The following is a 21,432-nucleotide window of genomic DNA, read 5'->3' as shown; positions in this document are numbered from 1 at the left end:
GGTCCTCAATGAGATACCACCAGGGAGACCCCCACCTGGTCCTCAATGAGATACCACCAGGGGGACCCCCACCCTGTCCTCAACACGCTACCACCAGGGGGACCCCACCCTGTCCTCAACACGCTACCACCAGGGGGACCCCACCCTGTCCTCAACACGCTACCACCAGGGGGACCCCACCCTGTCCTCAACACGCTACCACCAGGGGGACCCCACCCTGTCCTCAACACGCTACCACCAGGGGGACCCCACCTGGTCCTCAATAGGCTACCACCAGGGGGACCCCACCCTGTCCTCAATAGGCTACCACCAGGGGGACCCCCACCTGGTCCTCAACACGCTCGCAGAACCGCCACCACCAGGGGGACCCCCACCTGGTCCTCAATGTGCTACCACCAGGGGGACCCCCATCTGGTCCTCAACCTGCTAGCAGAACCGCCACCACCAGGGGGACCCCCACCTGGTCCTCAATGTGCTACCACCAGGGGGACCGCCACCTGGTCCTCAGCGGGCCGGCAGACCCCTCCACAGTGGACCATCTGAACCCTGGCTCTTCAGTTCAGCGGCAGTACTTCTCTTAAACACCAGGTTCTGTTTGCTAGGGTTGGCGGCGGGCACAGGCTTACATTGTTGAATGAAAATTGAAATGCAGAAGCTTCATTTGTGTTTACAAGATGTATTAAAGTTATGATAGCTATGATGTCATGGCTGTCATAGCAAATGATTGTTTAAAGTAGACTTGATGTGTAGGTGGCTCATTGATAATTCTGAGCTGAGAAACATCAAGTGTAGGCCTCATTAACCCCCGCTCCTGCAAGATGTTGGCGGTAACTAGTGAGTGGTATCAACATATCTGTACCTCGGGCTCGGCCACCGGGGGGATTTATCTTGACGAGTTCGACCTCGACCCGTCTGGAAAGAACAACGTCGCCCTCTAGTGGATATTCTCCTGAAGTGAGGACTATTTGAACCACATAATTCATAGTATTATTTGTATTCAAGTTGTATTCTTGATATTGTAGGCCTACACGACAGGTCCTTACGTTGCTGCTCCCACTGTGTAAAGTATGTTGAGGGATTTATTAGTTTCCTAGAAAGTAATAACTAATTAAAAAAAATCAAGAAATCAAAGAAACTCCTGTTTTTCCATTACATTTTGGCCACAGAATTCTAATCTTTTGAACACAAGTCACCAACACGCAGTGATTTTGAACTTTCAACGTAGAGTAAGGCTAAAAAAGCCAGTCTGGCACACATTCTTGGGCTTTAGGTTGGCACTAACAAATGTGTAATTGAAATGGCATCATGAACTCAATATTTGGTAAACCCTAACCCTTAAGCAGAACAATAGTTTATTATCCCGCTGCCCACTGAAGCAAATAACCCTTCAATGTTTAGTTGGGCCTACATGTACATAGAATAGGCTGAATGATTGTCCAATTTATTCTGTTAATTTGTGATAGCTCTTCTTTTATGGGTATGCCCACATTTCCATTGGCTTTCTTTGTTCATTTACATTGAGTGTGGTTCATTCTCAGTCAGCCTGTTGCTTTTATTATTAACAGGATGTAGATAATAACAAAAAAAGGAAGTATTTGGGGAAACAGGAAATAAATTCTAACATTCCCTCGTGGCTGGGAAATGTTTGCTCTGAGATAAAGATACAACACGCATGTGTAAGACATGTTCAATGAGATTAAGATCACTGGTCTCTAAACGTCTTAAATGGCTAGAGAGCCTGATCCTAGATCTTTTCAAAGGGAGGTGGAAGTTCAAAAGGAGAGGGCAAGACTGGACTTGGGACAAAGCAACGTTAGAGGATATTTAGACACTCCAAATAAAGCAGTTTAGAGACTATGAGGCCGCAGCAGGAATAACATGTTGCCTTTTGTTTTTTTTCACCATTAAATTATTCATCAGAAATGCCTGGAAAAGATGTGTTATATCAAAGGAGCAAGTTGGTCGCTTGCTGTGTTAGAATAGTTTGTCAAATGAGGAAGAGACTCAGAAAATGTCCAGTGTTCAGTTGTTTTTTCTTTAGGTCCAACATTAGGAAATAAGAAGCAAACTGTTCAAATAAAAGCAACACAACGTTGAGCAATAAGAGTATGTAACAGTCCAACCCAAGAACCAGCTAAAGAGAACTACAGTGTAACACACCCAATGGAGGGCTGAGAGGAGTGCTGCCCCTGGCCTAACCAGAGAGCAGGCGGTGGACTGGGACTTCCTTGGGTAGTCCCGCCCTTGGTGAGCGCGCTAACCATTAGGTGTACATGCAAGTATGTTGACATCTATGTGCATGTCTGTGCACGTCGTTCACAGGTCCTCACACTCACTGAAGCACAAGCATGTTTCAGCCTCTGCAAGATTCTTTGGTGTTTTTCAGGATTTTAAGTTGAAGTTTACTTTAACACTTCTTCAGAAGACATGTGACCTTTATTTGGTTTCAAGTGGAAAACAATGGCAATTTATTATACATTACTTTTTGTTATATTATAAAAAAAAATAAACATTTTATTACACAGCCATTGTATGCCAAAGGTTTGTCATAATCCCTAGGCCTACTTGTAATCAGCAAAACATCATTCAGCCTACTCTACAGTGTAATATGTGCAGGTAGGTAGCATAGAGAGTAGTACAATAGCAAACCAACGTGTGGCCATGTGACCCAAAGACATTGACCTAGTAACATTGGGACATTGCTGGTATAAATGTGACATTACTGGTAACACCGAGACATGGCTGATAACGGTGATGTCAAGTCACTGTGATGCCAGCAATATCAGGTTTACCACTGTATAATGGTCCAGCAGCAGCATCGCTTCCAATATGTCACATAGGTAGGTAGTATAGATAGTAGTACAATAGCAAACTAAGGCGTGGCCCTGTGGCCCTAAAAGACGTTGACCCAGTAATACAGTGACATTGCTGTTATAACTGTGTCAACGTTGCTGCTGGACGAAGTTACCATATAGGAAGCAGTGGAGTCACCGCCCTATCATGCAGTCTGCTGTCCGCTGCTGAGCAGCTGCAGGGTGGAGTTTAACGCTGTCTCCAAGAGCGGATGTAGACGGAACCGAGGGAAATAGTTACTCTTCTTGGGCTCCTGTAAAACATTTTTCCGCTAGAAAAGGCGAATACCGTCCATATTTCGTGTTACTAGTTCATCGGGTACACGGCGATCACAAGTCCTCTGACACAGGTAGGTCTTTCTTAAGTGTTTCTTTCTCCTGTTCGGTAGGAGTTTGGTTCTTGCGGGGCACGTAAAAGTTTCCACTCTGCGGAACTTCACGTCATTTGTCTACCGTGTTTTCTTGTGGAGGTCGACGATGTGGATCACTCATTTCTGGAGAGGACACAAAACGCTAAAGCCGTCGCTTTATTGTTGGAAGTTCAATTTTGCAAACACATTGTTGTGGCCCGCTATATCTCACGGGACGTGTTGGCCTCGTTTGTGGAGTGCAATAACTCATCTTTTTACGAGAATATGTGTTTAATTGGGCACATTGTGGCAACATGAAATATCGGATTGGTAAATGTTTGTCAGTATAGGCCTACTGTTTACGTTGTAATCTGTGCGCTTGTACAGTTTGAGGTTTTCCCCCATTTTGACTGTAAAGAACTTGAACACAATCCAACTCCACGCATTCCCCAAATGGGCTGACAAGTCTGTTTTTGTTTCTACTGGGCTGTTTTTTCACTATAATTTATGCCCTCCGTGTGCCTGCTTCAGGGATAACCGTAGCCCGGGGCTATGCGTTTACAAAGCAGGAATGTGTTCACATGGCATGCCTGTCTTCCAGTAAACACACCTAGAGTCACTAAAGGCGATTGTTTTACTGATGGCTGGAGGCAGCAGCGTGATTTTTTTAACTTCACTTCCAAGCCAGTACTTTTAGCCCCGCCCCCACGGCGCTGCTGCGTTCAGAGCTCTTCGCTGATTGGACACTGAGCGTTTGGCCGCCCAGACCCTGACGTGTGCATATTCGCATCCGGTTGTCAGCAGCGAATCGACTTCTACTTTAGCCATGCAGTGTTCAACGACTGCATGCAGTGTTCACCCACTGCTACAACAGGCCTCTGTACTGCACAGGGAGTGAGTCAATGCAGTATTCAACCCCTGCATTGACTCCCTTCCTGTGCAGTTCAGAAGTATGTTGTAGTCTCATGGTAAAGCCAACATTGTGATAGAAGACATTTATGTTTCTGTATATCAGTATTGTGTTTCATATAGGCCTACTTTACTGAGCAAAGCAGTCAAATTAATAAAATGTCTTTATTTATCCGTTACACACAAATCAACTATGAGTGTGGTCTTTTCTGTCTATTGAATCTGAACAGATTCTGATGGAATGTGTTGCAGTAGTTTATGTTTATGATGAGAAGTCTTGTACACATTTGTGTCCACTGTTCTCTCGTACTCACAATTCTCAACTGACATGCTTGCTTTTAAAACAATTTGACTTGTTTCAACGGGAGGAATATTGCCCTATTGGCGGTGTTTCTCAACCTTTGACCAGGGCCGCACTTGGGTTTCCCTGATAAGGATATGGCCCGCAACAAGATATCTGACCTAATACGCTATCAACATTTCATGATACAAAAAACGATAAGTTGGAAAGATGGAAAAAGGGCCAGTATTAATTTCCTAATGAGTCGTACCCAGGAGTTCACTACATCTAATCAACTAGTGTGGCACAGTGCACTGTACATACATTCATCTGGGCTTTCCTGGCTCCAAATCAGGCAGTGGGAGAACCTCAACCCTGGGGTTCCTGTCATGAAGTCAAAGGGGAGTTTCTCTACAGCCTGGTGGATGTAGGAGTGGTCTGTGAAGAGTTACCTGTTCAGCGAACATACCTTGGGGCTTTGAAGGTGGCTTCTGGGTTTTTTGTTGCCCACTGATTATATTCTGCTTATTATACACTTCAGTATGTTAAAATGATTAACAGTAGCACAAGCCTATATTTCCTCCTGAACAGATTTTGTTTTAATTCGCCCAACACAGATAATTTATTAAAGTTGTGACCTGCATTTTAATGATTGCTGTATTCAAACTGTCCGAGAAGCCCTCCGACGCACCACCTAAACCGCTGTTTAATAGTCCATCCACACTTCCACACACTGGGGCTTTAGAACAGTGTATCCGAGAATCCTAAATCTCTCCTGGTTACAGCCAGCAACATTAACCGCTGTCAGGGCGGAGCTCCAGGCGTCCACGCGGCCGTGGCGCTAGCACGTGTTATTTTTGTGATGCACAAAAACAACGGGACCAGAGTTCGGAGTAGAGTAGAACGTTTCCCAAACTGGTTAGACGATGTATTTTAAACCAGTTTGTTTTGACATGACAATATTCGTTTAGTAACTGGGACAAAATGGCATGGATTACCTTTTTTTGTTGACTATACAAAACTTACTAAGAAGTTTCTAAAACCAAAATGAAAATTTGCGTATAATCTTAACCGCAAAAAAGGACCGTTAAAACCCTTCTTCATAGGTTTTATTTTAAGAACGTTATGGCTGCCCCCTAACTTACTAATTTAAATTGATCCAAGCCAAATTTATATTAGACTTCCTCTTCCTATTTCGTTCAACAACTTTTTTCTGAACCAGACAATTTATTTTAATCTGTCAATTTTTTCTGCTCACTATTGAATCGGTACACATTTCCCCATGCAAATCTTCTCATTGCGAAGTTGGAAATAAGAGGGAGCCAGCACTGTGTCCGTCTAACCCAATGTCTTCTGAATTGCATCAGATGATGGCTTGTACAGCACATCATATTATGAGGGCTAGAAGGTTCCATTGTTATGTCTGCAGGTTTAATTGCGTTTTTTGTTTTTAGTTTATTAAGTAATATAATTTGGGAGTTCTGTTTCAGGCTGAAATAATTTGGTTGATGGAATGAAAGACATTAAATGAGATAACATCATAGTTGCTGAGATCGCTTGCTGATGTTTGAAATACTTGCAATGATGTCAGCATGCGTCATTCCAATTCTATCTAAATTCATGTCTTTCAAGAGCTCCCGATAAAACGCGGGCTTGTTGGTGTTTAATCTATTTCAGGACTCAGGAGGTATGTGGCGTGGTTCCCTCTGAAGGGATCTGCACTGTGTGATTTTGAATGTCCTCTGAGGGCCTGATCTGCATCACGTTCCTCAGCAGGCCTTATTTGGTCAGGCCAGGGTGTGCTGCTGTTGCCTCACTGAAACAAAACATTTGTTATAAATTCCTTAGGATTTCTAAGACTTGCTCTAGAATTGTTTTATTAGTGAACTTTTTTATGCCTACATTCTGGGGAAAAATAACACCATAGGGAATATTTATTTATATTTTTTATTTTACAATACGTAAATCAAAAATCATAAGTCTGTTCAAATTCAAGGCTGTTACATTGGTACTTTAGTACTTTGGTAACGTTTTGTCTCAGTTGCTCTGGAATTGGTCTTTTATATTGGGATGCAATGCCTTGTTTATCTTGCTTACCCCATTCCTTCTTCATGTTATGCAATGTAGTTGTTGAACCAAGTTCTCCTTTCTTTGTAGTTCATAAAGATTTAACAATGTGAAACATTTCAGAATGTAAGTTCACTTAGTTTATAACAAATTCTGATACAAATAACTCTAAATGTCCACATGCACCATTTTCAAGCAGTGTATCTAGAACCAAGCAACCACTTTTAAAAGACCAATAGCTTATATTACTAAACCAAAAATAGCTACTTTCCAAGCGTATATGTGAAGTGGAAAGATTGCTCTCCAATATGACCTTTTAATCTCATTTTATTAGTCAATCCTATGCATGCACCCAGCACTTTCGTAGCATGAATACAGGAACTTGCAATCAACACTTCTTAATGGTGTAGAAACAGTATTCGCTATTTGCAACTCTAAAATCTTGCTCAAAGCAGCATTAACTAACCATAGATTTCATCATGTGTGACCTGTTCCTGGCCTCATAGGGTCATTTCTTGGTCAGCTGGAGTAGTGAGATGAAGGTTTCTCTGGTTGTTGGGGGTGTTGGTCATGTGGACTGTTTGCCTTTTCTGTTACAAACATAGCCAAAGACAACTCCTACTTCCTCACTGGGATGCTGTTGTTCAGAGTATTTCTAAATGGAGTCCTTAATGGTATGGTTGTGCTTGAACAAAAAAAGCTATTCGCTACATAACATCAATAGTGTGTAAAAGTGCCCGGAAATATGCAACATGATCAATGTGCTGTCCTTCAGTCCCAAACATCATGGCATGGCGAGCCGCCGTCAGATGGAACGTGTAAAGAAGGCGGTCTTTTCTTAAATCAACAGAAGACCCTTATTTTGGACTACTTCATGTAGTACCTTCGCCCGAAGACCCCTCAGCATGGTCCTTTCCGTCTGCTACTCGCTAGGAGCCATCCCCATATATACATTTGGTTATCCCCAGTTTACGGCGGCTGGGGGTTGAAGGAAGTAGGTGTCATTTGAACATTGGGAGGGACACACATTGAGCTGGGAGTTAGGGGAACCTTCCCCAAAGGACGTGTCAGTGTCAAACACTTGAATTGAATATAACAGAATAAAATGTCCTTAGGCTCTTAGACATTCTTTATTGACTTCACATATTTATTCTCCCGTCGTTCAACTTTTCAGATTTGTTATAAACCCTTGCTGAGTGAACACACATACAAAGGATTTACTTTCCTGTACTCTTTGTATGTTGAGTTTTAGGAATTGTTTTTTTTTATATAAAAAAAAAGATCCAATGCTGAAGCAAAATACCCACCCTTGTTGAAGGCATTGTTCTGTCTAGGCCTAAAAAAAAAAAAAGTTTGGTTCCTGTTGGTTGTCAGTTGAGGTCATGGGTAGGTAGGGAATTTATTTTATTTTTTTATTTTATTTTTTCCAGCGGCAGCGAATGATAGGTAGGTTGTTTTCATTTAAAAAAGAGAAAATTCGCTCATCCTTGTACAGAATGAAGAGGTGCTGTACCAAAACGTAATTATAGTTTGCATCAAAATTATTATTATTTTTTTTATAAAGCTCATACATTTTTTTGGGTCGCACATAAATTGACAGGGTCGGTCGGAAACCGGAACCAAACAAAATTTTTTTTTAGGCCCTATCAGGAAAATTTTAGGAGGTTTTCAAAATAAAAGTAATCTGCTTATTTCATGTTTTTATTGGGGGGGAGACCAATGCCCGTGTCCTAAATATTGAACCCATACAACAAATGTTCGCCTGCTTTCTCTTTCATTATTTATTTCTTCTCTTTCTCTTTATCCTACTAAACTCGTCGATTGACGAAGACATTTGTGATGTTTAGATTCTCAAACTATATCCTATGCATCTCCTAGCACTATAACAGGACAAGGAAGACTTTTGATTCTTTAATCCAAGCCAATGATTTCAAATGGGGGCAGTTTTCTGTGGCTCAAAGCAAAGTAAATATGGCTGATATATTGTATGTTATGGATGTGTAGTGATACCATAGTAGTCCCCTACATAGGCATCATCACCTAGACCACATACAGAATAAAGGAACACATCCTAACTGGATGTGAGGTAGTTACCCGGACATTGTTTAGGGTTTATTCATGAATATGCTTTATTAATTGTAGAGCGCTGTGCTTTTATTTAGCCTCCTAGTTAAAATTGCATTGCAATTGTGATGTGGATGATCTTAAAATTGTTCAGCCAAATCATAGAATCACAGAATATATGTAGACAACAGTCCTACAGTATTAATGAAAATCTATTCAGACATGTACAGTATGTACAATGCAGACTAGAGCACATTGTATTTGATATGGTAGTATTCCATTTCCCTGAACACAGCAGATGTCTCACTGGCAGGAAAAGATAAGTCATTGTTGTTGTGTATCGGTTAACTAGCATCACTCACGTACTCAGAAACATTAGATGAAGGGAACACTGGTCATGCACGGATGTGGCGGACTTCAAGATAGCTTCAAATGTCAAAATGGTTGGGCATGTGATACAAATGTTGTCAAACTGAAGGCCCCTAATATGGTTGAAAACTACATACAAGTCATTTGACATTATTGTCCAATTTGAAACACAATTAGAGCTGCCAAATATTGCCCACATCTTGTTACTTGGAATCAATAAAGTTTGACTTGGCATGAACATTACGCCGCAACTCACTATGACGTACCAATATGCAGTCACATTATGGATCAGTGTGGTGACTTGTTACATTGTAACAAGGACACTGTAGTGAAAGGTTCTACTGCCTCAGCTGCAATGGTGCAAGGCAGACTGGACCAAGTCACTGGATTGAGAGATTTTTTTAGCTGCCAGTCCCCTTTCTGGTATGATTGGAAGAACATATTCATAATTTATGTTATCCAAACTACCTTCGTCCCTGGCTAATGTTGAAGGCACACATGGCTGGTATGACATGAACCTCCCAGGAACCTGTGGCAACCTGTGTCCCCACCGGCAGCGTGGTCTGACCTCATAAGCCGTCGATATTGAGCTCATGGGCGGGTGCCGCGTTGCAGCCAATAGGCCGTGTTGATTCCTCGGTATTACGCAGTGGTATCAAGAACTACATCATGAAACCAGATTCACAACTGGGAAGGGTTGTTTCCCCTTAAAGCCCAAACAATTTACTTTCCGATCTGAAAGCATTTGCAACATTGGCGCAAGTCAGTGGCACAACAAACCTTGGTTGAAGGTTGAGAGAAACCAATACTGTCACAGCACGTTTTACTGGGGTTGGTGTAACGGTGATTGGTATGATTTAAGAGCTTTAATTTGTTAGTAAAAGCATAGCCATCCATCCCCTACTCACTAATAGCTTGAGGATGGTTAGGCCTTTTCTAAGAAATAACACTCAAATTAAATCATGCCTATGCCCTCTCAAGCAAACCAACATCCTCACCTTCTGGTCTACATGAATATCTATTCTTTCATACATTGTGTTTGAAGACCTTGTGTGATGACAGCCAAATACTTTTGAGCAAATACTTGCATTGTGTCCCTGCATCCAGGCCAGAAGGATTGATTAATGGGAATAGGGTGTTAGTTATTGTATCATTATTCTGATCACATGCCATCACTATGCAACCTTGTTTAAATGTTAAGCTAATGTAACTTTAGATGTTACACACTTTGTCCAGTATGTGTATTCAAGTTCCCAAACAATTTTGCCATTATTTATTAAAAGTTTTAGTTTTAATACTTTAAAACCTTAGTTTTAGCTGCAACAAGGCTTGTCTAGTGCGCATGAAAAACTGATGTTAAACCAAAACCAAATCCCGAACCCTACCAACGATATTTGTAAGATACAATCCTGACATTGTGCCAGAGCATTGTTGATTCCTGTGTCTGTGTTGTTCTGACTGTCATCATTGTTCCTCTTTCAACTCCAGGAACAACTGGGGAACAAGCGAGAACCGCAACCATGGTGGCGTTGTCACTGAAGATCGGTGTGGGGAACGTGGTTAAGACCATGCAGTTTGAGCCGTCCACCATGGTGTTTGATGCCTGTCGCATCATCAGGGAACGAGTCCCTGAAGCCCAGCTGGGCCAGCGTGAGTACTGCTCCTTTTCCAATGCAATCTGCCTTTTTTGTCTTTCTGGTAAAAAAATAAAATAAAGAACCAAAACAATAGGATTTTTTCTATTGTTCTGTTGTTGGGGCGGCATGTAGCTCAGGAGGTAGAGCGGGATCCCCGGCTCCTCCTAGCTGAGTGTCGCGGTGTGCCTGAGCAAGGCACCTCACACTAACTGCTTCTGACGAGCTGGCTGTCGCCTTGTGTGTTGGGTTCCGTCGTCTTCACCTTTGTGAATGTGTGCAATGAATCAGTGAATATTGGGCATCTGAGTGGCCACTGGTTAGACATTTACCATTTACAATTTTCACATGGGATTCATTGAAGCAGTTTAATGAGTTTCCACACTATGGCTAGCCCAGGGCTCAGGTTTAACTCATCCCTGTGCTAAGGTAAGCCCAGGGCTGAGAAGTGTGCAACATGTGTCCTCATGAATAATGCACTGGGACTGGTTGATGCGCTGTAAGCAAACATTTAAATCCACCTCTTGGGTCGCTTTGTGTCGTGTTGACTAAAACAGCCTTGGTTGTATACGTAACTGGTTTGAGCGAAGCGCTCTAAACATGGCCGCCCTCTGGGTGTACTGATCATAACTGGCCATGCGACTCAATGAGTGGGTTTAAATGTTTGTTTGGCAGCCTATCAACAATGTATCAGTGCTTTTTTCACTAGGACATGAGCGTGTGTGCAGCTGTCAGAATGACCAGTGGGTCAGTGTGGTCCCCAGCTATCCACGATGCTGACAGTGACTCATAGGCAACATGTGGCCATACATGATCACACGGAGCACAGGAGACCAATATGGGGCTGGAACCAACACAGGGAAGGGCTTAGAACCTTTCAGAGGGGAAACCACAATGAACACCAACGCGCAGACACATGGATTGATATAGTTTGATGGTGCAGTGTTTGCCCTGATGTTGGTCCTGGTGAACAAATCACCACTAATTGGTATCTCTGGGCAGAGCGGAACTAGCGAGAACTCCTAAAATATAAATGCCTGCTTGAGATGAAAAGTGTTTGCAGAAGACGAAAATGAAAAGACTTGCTGTGCCTTTTTGCAGCCAACGACTACAGTCTGTTCTTGTCGGATGAGGATCCCAAAAAGGGAATCTGGCTGGAGGCAGGCAAGGCCCTGGACTACTACATGTTGAGGAACGGGGTGAGTGAAAAGACCTGCAAACTAACATACATCAACATAGTATAATCTAAGATCGATAAAGCTGTGTAGCTCTTAGCTTGCTGTCTCTGACCAGTCTGGCCCCCATTTGAAATGTGATAGTGATGTGTATCACTGTTGAACCTTTACTAATGTATACCGCGGCCTCCAGGACACCCTGGAGTACAAGAAGAAGCAGCGTCCCCTGAAGATCCGTATGCTGGACGGAACCATCAAGACCGTCATGGTGGACGACTCCAAGATCGTCAGCGACATGCTTATGACCATCTGTGCCAGAATAGGTCAGCACTTCACCTTTCTGTTCCTGGTGCCACACTTTGCCCGTCTAAAAATCGATATTTTTACATGTATAATGCATTATTTTTAATGTCGGGTTTATATTTAGTTTCTAGGAAAGAGAGTGGAGGGGGAATGGGGAAACCTGGTGTTATTAATCGATTGTTTGTTTTATGGAAGGAGTTGAGTTCTGCGATGGCGTCGTCCAGCCGTTTGTTTTAACCTCACTCCATTTTACATGTAGGCATCACAAACTATGACGAGTACTCCCTGGTCCGGGACATGGGCGAGGAGAAGAAGGAGGAGACCATGGGGACTCTGAAGAAGGACAAGACCTTACTACGAGACGACAAGAAGATGGAGAAGTTGAAGCAGAAACTGCACACAGACGATGAGCGTGAGGCCCTTCTCGATCATCTAACATCACGTAAAACACTGTGGTTGATCCAGACCGTTAGTAAGCCATGGATCCCCCTCTCTAGTGAACTGGTTGGACCACGGCAGAACACTGAGGGAGCAGGGTGTGGAGGAGATCGAGATGCTGCTGCTGAGGAGGAAGTTCTTTTATTCGGACCAGAATGTGGATTCCAGAGACCCGGTCCAGCTCAACCTGCTCTACGTTCAGGTCCGTCCCTCACTGAATCACTATCGCTACCTCACGACTATCATAGAAGCTAAAGCTAAACCAATGTTATTCATTCATCTGGGATTATTTGAAGATGTGTGTGTATTTAAAGTGTTATTTGATGTGAATTCCACAGGTTCAGTCATTTCCCTACAGGGGAAATAGAAAGAGTATTGCAATACAAGATCAGTGTTTTAGTGTGTACTATTCATTTAGATGTTGTTTAATCATGCTTATTTATTTGTTCTTTCTTGTGCGTCGTGTGTGTGTGTGTTTGTGTGTGTGTGTGTGTGTGTGTGTGTGTGTGTGCGCGCGTGTTAGGCCCGTGATGACATCCTGAATGGATCCCACCCAGTTTCCTTTGAGAAGGCATGTGAATTTGCTGGCTTCCAATGTCAGATCCAGTTTGGGGACCACAATGAGATAAAACATAAGCCGGGATTCTTGGAGTAAGACATGTGCATTATTTACTGAAGTTTGACCAACAGATGGAAACTATTTAATATAATATGTTATAATGTCTGGTTGGTTAGCCGTTTTAATAATTCTGGATCCAACATTTCCCTTTTCAGTTTAAAAGAGTTCCTGCCAAAAGAGTATATTAAGCAGAAAGGAGAGAAAAGGATCTTCCAGGTAAGAACTGGGCTTTTTGGTCTTGACATTCCTTTTCAGTCAGCGTGTTTACATGCTCTCTAGAAACCAGGTAGCAACCCGGTTAAGTAACTGGCATGTAAAGTGGTTAACCGGTGCTCCCTCATGTCACTGTACCAGAGGGTTAACAATGCAATGACATGTTTTGTTATCAGGTCATCTTGTTTTTTTTTGCTTTTGAAGCAGTGATTCATAAATATTTTTAATTTAAATAAAATTGTAAACTAAGATTCCAACTAATGTGTAATTGTTTTGTAATTGAAGTAAATGCATAACATGGAGAATGAAATGGTACAATTTGACAACTTATTTTCTTTGAAGGCACACAAAAACTCCCAGAATATGACAGAAATCGAGGCTAAAGTCAGCTACGTCAAGCTCGCTAGGTCTCTCAAAACGTACGGCGTGTCCTTCTTCCTTGTGAAGGTAAATCCAGGACACTAAAGCTGGCACACACGTTGGCCAGGATTTAAAATGATGTCACCTGACATGTGATGACACACATTCTAACGTTTACCTTGGTCCAACCTTCTGCAGGAGAAGATGAAGGGGAAGAACAAGCTGGTGCCGCGCCTGCTGGGCATCACCAAGGAGTGTGTGATGAGGGTGGACGAGAAGACCAAGGAGGTGATCCAGGAGTGGAACCTGACCAACATCAAGCGCTGGGCTGCCTCCCCAAAGAGCTTTACTCTGGTGGGCCTCCTGTTTGCCTATCGATGGAAATGTTCTTAAATCAAAAAGTGAGGGTAATCTTCATTCAATAGTTGATCATTCTTTCATTAATGCCGTCTCTCAACCTAGGACTTTGGTGACTATCAAGATGGTTACTACTCAGTGCAGACCACTGAGGGTGAACAGATAGCTCAGTTGATTGCTGGCTACATCGATATCATCCTCAAAAAGGTAAGTCACACGTGTGTGTCCATTGAGAATGCAAATCATTTTGTGTGTGTAAATGATGCATTTACACACACAGCCTAAGGACATAAATGATGCATTTGCTCAGTGGAGGAGATTAAAACCTGGATACCCCATTCTACTTGGTGTGTGGTATGTGTGTGTGTATATATCGATAGATAGATAGATAGATAGATAGATAGATAGATAGATGCCACGTACATCATCGATTTAAAACAAAAAACACTTGAAAAGTGGAAAAAATAACACTATGCTATGCTAAGGTCAATAAATAATAATTAATAAATATGTTCAACAAATATTGTTGTTAATGTCTACACAGAAAAAAAGTAAAGACCACTTCGGACTAGAGGGAGATGAGGAGTCTACCATGCTGGAAGACTCTGTGTCTCCTAAGAAGTAAGTACCTTCACTAGGCTAGTAGTAGTAAGTACCTTCACTATGCTAATAGTGATGTACCTTCACTAGGCTAGTAGTAATGTACCTTCAGTATGCTAGTAGTAATGTACCTTCAGTATGCTAGTAGTAATGTACCTTCAGTATGCTAATAGTGATGTACCTTCACTAGGCTAGTAGTAATGTACCTTCAGTATGCTAGTAGTAATGTACCTTCAGTATGCTAGTAGTAATGTACCTTCAGTATGCTAATAGTGATGTACCTTCACTAGGCTAGTAGTAATGTACCTTCACTATGCTAGTAGTAATGTACCTTCAGTATGCTAGTAGTAATGTACCTTCAGTATGCTAATAGTGATGTACCTTCACTAGGCTAGTAGTAATGTACCTTCACTATGCTAGTAGTAATGTACCTTCACTATGCTAGTAGTATTGTACCTTCACTATGCTAGTAGTAATGTACCTTCAGTATGCTAGTAGTAATGTACCTTCACTATGCTAGTAGTATTGCTATCATTTTCATTCGGTTAAATACATAACTCAGTGGTTTTCAGAGACAGTGCAGGGTTGCTTCCACCTAAACCGATCAGTTTGGACCATCTCCCCTCCGAAGGTCCACGGTCATGCAGCAGCAGTTCAACACGATGGGGCGGGTGGAGACGGGCTCGGTGGCCCTGCCCGCCATCATGCGCTCTGGCGCCGGTGGCCCAGAGAACTTCCAGATGGGCTCCATGCCCCAGGCCAAGCAGCACATCACCAGCGGGCAGATGCACCGCGGACACATGCCACCGCTGGTGAGACGGACACGGGGTCGGGGAGGGTTAAGCCTTGTTAGTCTAGATGGGGAGGCAGCTGGCTCAGGAGGGAGAGTGGGTTGGCTGGTAACCAGTAGGTTGCTAGTTTGATCCCCGGCTCCTCCTAGCGGAGTGTCGAGGTGTCCCTGAGTGCTCCCGATGAGCTGAGCATCGCCTCGCATGGCTGACTCCGCCGTTGGTGTGTGAATGAATGTGTGAATGTTAGGCAATATTGTAAAGCGCTATGAGTGGCCACTGGTTAGAAAAGCGCTGTATAAATCCAGTCCATTTTACCATTTGACCATATCAAATCGTTTTGATATGGTCAAATGTGATAACGTTTGTGAAAATGTCCTCAGTGAAGTGTTTCATCATGATAGTTGTTCAACAGGCCATGAATACTTCCTTGGCATTACAACATGACAAATGTTATACATTGTTTGGGTTATACATAAATAACACATGGATGGTTGTGTGTGTGAACAGATAATCTGACATTGAATCATAGTGATGGCTGGGGAACTGTGCAGCACGTTGTTTACGTAATCCATTTCTCGTGTCAGACCTCGGCTCAGCAGGCCCTGACTGGGACCATCAACTCCAGCATGCAGGCCGTCAACGCGGCACAGGCGTCTCTAGATGGGTTTGACACCCTCCCAGTACTGGGAACAGACGCGGTGAGTACAGAAAACCCTTCAAACCTGACGTGTGTGTGTGTGTGTGTGTGTGTGTGTGTGTGTGTGTGTGTGTGTGTGTGTGTGTGTGTGTGTGTGTGTGTGTGTGTGTGTGTGTGTGTGTGTGTGTGTGTGTGTGTGTGTGTGTGTGTGTGTGTGTGCAAATTGTCGTTCATTGATTGTTATAAAGAAATACAACATTTTAACACAGATTTTATTAATTCATCCTGCCCACGTTGTATTATTTTGCAGGGTGCATTGAACTGTGCCCAGCGACCAGTACCCCAAGTCATCAGAGAACATGTGTTTCCGTTCCCAGGCCTCCCAAGCCTGGCGCAGGAACAAGATGGACGAATCCAAACACGAGATCCACTCCCAGGTGGACGCCATCACGGCAGGGACGGCCTCCATGGTCAACCTCACCGCAGGTGGGTCAACGTTATCAGTACGGACCCTCCTCACAATGCAGAGTCAACTGCTGAGATCAACTGGCAGAATCAGGACTAATAACAGTACATCTAAATGTTTATTCTCATGAAACAAATCCAGAGTCAGGACAGTCATTTACTTGTATTCCGGTGGGCGGGGTTGTGTTGTGTTCTCAGTGCTATTAAAAAGGGAAATTCACGAAGCGCCCCTGTGGCTCACCGTGTAGAGCGTGTAGCATTAAGGCCCAGTCCTGATCGCAGCGACCCGGGTTCGATTCCTGCCAGTGGTCCTTTGCTGCGTGACCTCCCCTCTGTCTCCCATACCGTTTTGTCTATCTCACTCTAATAAAGCATAAAAATACAAAAAAAATAATATTTTAAAAATAAAACAATAAAAACATTTCAAAAAGGGAAAGTCATAGCTGGTACTGGTTGAAACCTGCCGATCTCCTGATCAGTGTCCCGGGGCCCTCATACTGATGTCCTCTCGGCCCCTCAGGAGACCCTGCAGACACCGACTACATGGCGGTGGGCTGCGCCGTGACCACCATCTCCTCCAACCTCACGGAGATGTCCAAGGGCGTGAAGCTGCTGGCCGCGCTCATGGAGGACGAGGGGGCCAACGGACAGCAGCTGCTGGGAGCCGCCAAGAACCTGGCCACGGCCGTGTCCACCATGCTGAAGACGGCCCAGCCCTCCAGCACCGAGGTCTGACCACCGCACGGGGCTACTACCTGCTAGGCCAGGGTTCTATAGCCGCCTAGGCCAGGGTTCTATAGCCTGCTAGGCCAGGGTTCTATAGCCTGCTAGGCCAGGGTTCTATAGCCGCCTAGGCCAGGGTTCTATAGCCTGCTAGGCCAGGGTTCTATAGCCTGCTAGGCCAGGGTTCTATAGCCTGCTAGGCCAGGGTTCTATAGCCTGCTAGGCCAGGGTTCTATAGCCTGCTAGGCTAGGGTTCTTCAGCCTGCTAGGCTACGGTTCTATAGCCTGCTAGGCCAGGGTTCTATAGCCTGCTAGGCTACGGTTCTACAGCCTGCTAGGCTACGGTTCTGTATGGTACTAGTGTGGTGTCTTGTTGTGTCAGTTTAAGTCAAACGCTGCTTTTTTAAATTTATTTAGATGTTTGCTTGTTGTTGTTTTTAATCTTAAGTGATGGCAACTTAATGTTCTAAGTTAAAATTGTTCTTTTTTTTTTTCATTCACTGAAGTAACCTGGTTTAAGATGTGTTCTCTAATCTCTGATATTTAAGAATGTAATTATCATTCCGAAATCATTGTGATGGGGTATCGTGTGCTCTCTGCTGATTCCCATTAACCACTAACTCAAACTAGCAGAGGTATACAGGGTTGGGTTGTTCCTCATCTTACCGTTGATTTGCAGCCCCGGCAGAACCTGCTGCAGGCTGCGGGGAACGTGGGCCAGACCAGCGGAGAGCTGCTGAGCCACATCGGAGAGACCGACGCCGACCCACACTTCCAGGTACTAAACCCTCCTGGACTTTTATCCTACCGTTGGCGGGCGTAACGGGCTCCCTCAGAATACAATCACCCTGGATTTGATTCCATTCAGTTCCACATCTCAGACTAGACGTGTCATAATTTGAAGTTTTTAGTTTTTTTTTAATCAAGGTTAGAACAAGGTTCATTAGGTTTGTAGGACATTGTGAGGTGGACATGAAGCAACAGTCTGGTGTCAGCATTACGTTTTGGCATTTAGCTCTCCATTTAGGACTAGCTAATCCAATGTCTTGGTTATGCAAAACATTGTGCAAAGGTCAAGGCTGGATTCTAAAAGTCGGTCTATCCTGCTTCACCTCTTCCTTTTTTTAGAGATCAGGCCTAAGCTTCAAACGTTATAAAAAGCATTGGAATGCAGCCCAAACCTTCTTAAAAATGTTATTTATAATGATGTTACGATGTATTATTCATCTGTCATTTTGGGCCCTTGCAGGACATGCTGATGCAGCTAGCCAAGGCCGTGGCCAACGCAGCAGCGGCCCTCGTGCTAAAGGCTAAGAACGTGGCGCAGAAGACGGAGGACTCGGCCCAGCAGAACAGGGTCATCGCCGCCGCTACGCAGTGCGCTCTGTCCACCTCCCAGCTCGTGGCGTGCACACGGGTGAGTGGGCGTCGTCACTCTGCTCCACCACACTGATGAGGCGTCTGGTCTCCTCCATGTTTCCATCGATCGTCACGAGTGTCTTCTTGAACACGTTTTTGTTCTAAACCGCTTCTTCATCTCCTCCTCCTCCTCCTCCTCCTCCTCCTCCAGGTGGTGGCCCCGACCATCAGCTCCCCTGTGTGCCAGGAGCAGCTGATCGAGGCGGGGAAGCTGGTGGCCAAGTCGGTGGAGGGCTGTGTGGAGGCCTCTCAGGGGGCCACCGGGGACGAGGTTCTGCTCAAGCAGGTGGGCGCCGCGGCAACAGGCGTCACGCACGCCCTCAACGAGCTCCTGCTGCACATCAAGCAGTACGCCAGCGGCGCCCACCCCATCGGACGCCACGGAGAGGCCACCGACCGCATCCTGGACGTCACGGAGAACATCTTCAGCTCCATGGGAGACGCCGGTGAGTCTCAGGTTTAGGGTTAGCCCACTAACACCCAGTACAGCCAAACTTTCAAACCCTGGTATCATTGTGGTCACCAGGCGTTAACATGGCCACTGTCAATAGTGTGTTGAGCGGTGCACCATCATATGCCAACGTGTGTGCCAACACCAAACTCGCTCTCCTTTATAAATGTGCGTGTATCTCCGGAGGGGTTTAGCGTAAATGCATCACGTAAATATCCCGTCTTATTTCCCAGGTGAGATGGTGCGGCAGGCACGCATTCTGGCCCAGGCCACGTCGGACCTGGTGAACGCCATCAAGATGGACGCCGAGGGAGAGTCTGACCTGGAGAACTCCAGGAAGCTGCTCTCTGCCGCCAAGCTGCTGGCTGACGCCACCGCAAAGATGGTGGAGGCTGCTAAGGTCTGTTGCAGCAGTACGCTATGATAGCATATATATAATAATGTTATAATGAATAATATAAAGACATTAAAAAAAAAATCTCACCTGAAAACGTATCTATTCACCCAAGCCTACTCCCTTTAAGTTAGTTGCATTCTTGGGACTAGAATGAACACACCGTTTATTTTGTTAGTTTTTTTTTCTCTTGTACACTGTTATATTATATATATTATTTTTTTTTGTTTGTTGTTTGCTGCTATGGATGTTTGATTTTCTAAGGTGACCTTGAGTGTCAAGAAAGGCGCCCATAAATAAAATGCATTATTATTATTTATTATTATAATGATGAGGATGATATTAACACCTTCTATATAGCATGAATGCACAAAATACACGTTCACACAATGGAGTAAATCAAAATAATAGCAGGCTTTAAAATCAAAATATTCTTGGAGTGTATTAATTTATTAACACGAATAAGAATAACCGACCATATAAAGAGCAGAACATTTCAGATTAAAAGGCTTAAACATCAAAAGAAGGAGCTCACAATTGGCAGTCACTGGAATTAATGCTCGCTTCAAACCGAAAGTTTCAAGCTGTTTCGTTCTTCTCAAAGTCTGCCCTTGAATGATCTGCCGTCAGGGAGCAGCAGCGAACCCCGACAGTGAAGAGCAGCAGCAGAAGTTGCGGGAAGCTGCGGAAGGCCTGCGTATCGCCACCAACGCAGCCGCCCAGAACGCCATCAAGAAACGTCTGGTCAACAAGCTGGAGGTAGAGGAACCGACGGAGAACGCATTCACACACCGCAGGCAGGGGGTCAATCCAACTGGCCCGCCCCGCTGTGGAAAATACTGTTCGACAGAGTTGTTCAATCACAATAGATAGATAATTCTCTGTTGACAATGAAGAAGCGCATAACATCCGCCTGTAGGTTGACAAATCTGCTCCCGCAACTTTTACGTTTAGGGTATTTAGCAGACGCTTTAATCCAAAGTTATTTGAAATAAGTACATTTGTCAGAAGAAAGAGAAACAACAGTATACGCTGGCGGTACTGTAAGGCTGTTCATAGAACCAAGTGCCAAGCGCTAACAATCGCTAATAGTTAACCCATTCCCGTATGCAACAAAGATAGCTAGGATAAGATGCTACACAACTAAGTACCGTAACTAAGTACGACGTACAATATACAATTTCCTCGTTTATTGCGCCCCCTAATGGCGAAATTTTTATCGAACGTCATTAAGGTTAGCATCAACATGTGTGTATTGGACTCGATCCGATGTCTAATTTTGGATTTTTTGGGATTTTTGATTTTCCACGTCTAATTTAGCTCATAAACCAATATTCAAAGTGCCAGTACACACGACATGCAATAAGTAGGAGGGTTGGGACAGGGGGGCTATACCAGCCAGTCAATGCTATGCCATGTTGAGCTATGCCACCCCGTGAACTTGTCAGTACTCTGGGTCAGAGTCTAACTCTTCATTCTGATGTGGATTCTGAACTCGGTGACCTTTGAGCCAACGTCATGTTGTTATGTCTGCGTCCTGTTAGAATGCAGCCAAACAGGCGGCTGCCGCGGCAACGCAGACCATCGCTGCGGCCCAGCACGCCGCGTCGTCCAATAGGAACGCAGCCTCTCAGCAGCAACTCGTCCAGAGCTGCAAGGTAAGCTCTCTTTCTTCTGATGCTTTCTCTCTGTATTTGGCCATGTGTTCTTCTTCTACCTTTGGCTGTTGTGACACACGTGGGCCTCACCGACGGTACTGAATCCCAATTGAAACACAATTCTCTCATTGGTTGTTGTCTCTCTCTATGTACTGTATGTTCATAACCAGAGTGAAGCCATTGATTGGGGGGGGGCGATTATAAAGTGTTTTAAAGTAATTGTCCTTCAAATATATTATTGTATCTGGGTGTGGGAAGAAGATGTGGGAAGCATTTATTTATATATTTATATATATCTTGTATA

The 21,432-nt window shown here is 44.1% G+C and overlaps 1 protein-coding gene across 2 annotated transcripts in view; it reads left to right on the top strand.

Annotated features, from left to right (window-relative positions):
* Positions 1-2,933: 2,933 nt before the first annotated feature.
* tln1 (talin 1) overlaps positions 2,934-21,432 on the top strand; it is a 43,756-nt gene continuing 25,257 nt past the window's right edge. The window contains exons 1-22 of one of the 2 annotated variants that reach the window (XR_009525397.1): positions 2,934-3,202; positions 10,380-10,541; positions 11,627-11,724; positions 11,894-12,023; positions 12,263-12,415; positions 12,501-12,643; positions 12,965-13,092; positions 13,216-13,276; positions 13,616-13,720; positions 13,832-13,987; positions 14,096-14,197; positions 14,535-14,611; positions 15,222-15,402; positions 15,966-16,079; positions 16,396-16,504; positions 17,004-17,212; positions 17,886-17,984; positions 18,456-18,623; positions 18,777-19,071; positions 19,310-19,476; positions 20,101-20,229; positions 21,015-21,128. Coding sequence is in view for 1 of the 2 variants with exons in the window: in XM_060050522.1 (XP_059906505.1) it covers positions 10,412-10,541; positions 11,627-11,724; positions 11,894-12,023; positions 12,263-12,415; positions 12,501-12,643; positions 12,965-13,092; positions 13,216-13,276; positions 13,616-13,720; positions 13,832-13,987; positions 14,096-14,197; positions 14,535-14,611; positions 15,222-15,402; positions 15,966-16,079; positions 16,396-16,504; positions 17,004-17,212; positions 17,886-17,984; positions 18,456-18,623; positions 18,777-19,071; positions 19,310-19,476; positions 20,101-20,229; positions 21,015-21,128 (2,868 nt within the window). In the remaining variant the exon portion in view is untranslated. The remainder of the gene's footprint in view (positions 3,203-10,379; positions 10,542-11,626; positions 11,725-11,893; positions 12,024-12,262; positions 12,416-12,500; positions 12,644-12,964; positions 13,093-13,215; positions 13,277-13,615; positions 13,721-13,831; positions 13,988-14,095; positions 14,198-14,534; positions 14,612-15,221; positions 15,403-15,965; positions 16,080-16,395; positions 16,505-17,003; positions 17,213-17,885; positions 17,985-18,455; positions 18,624-18,776; positions 19,072-19,309; positions 19,477-20,100; positions 20,230-21,014; positions 21,129-21,432) is intronic. The other variant, XM_060050522.1, reaches the window with a different exon arrangement.

The sequence above is a fragment of the Gadus macrocephalus genome, chromosome 4 (genome assembly GCF_031168955.1).
Source record: "Gadus macrocephalus chromosome 4, ASM3116895v1".
Classification (NCBI taxonomy): Eukaryota; Metazoa; Chordata; class Actinopteri; order Gadiformes; family Gadidae; genus Gadus; species Gadus macrocephalus.
The sequence above is the reverse complement of the archived record's forward strand: the minus strand, read 5'-3'. Positions and strand labels throughout refer to the sequence as shown.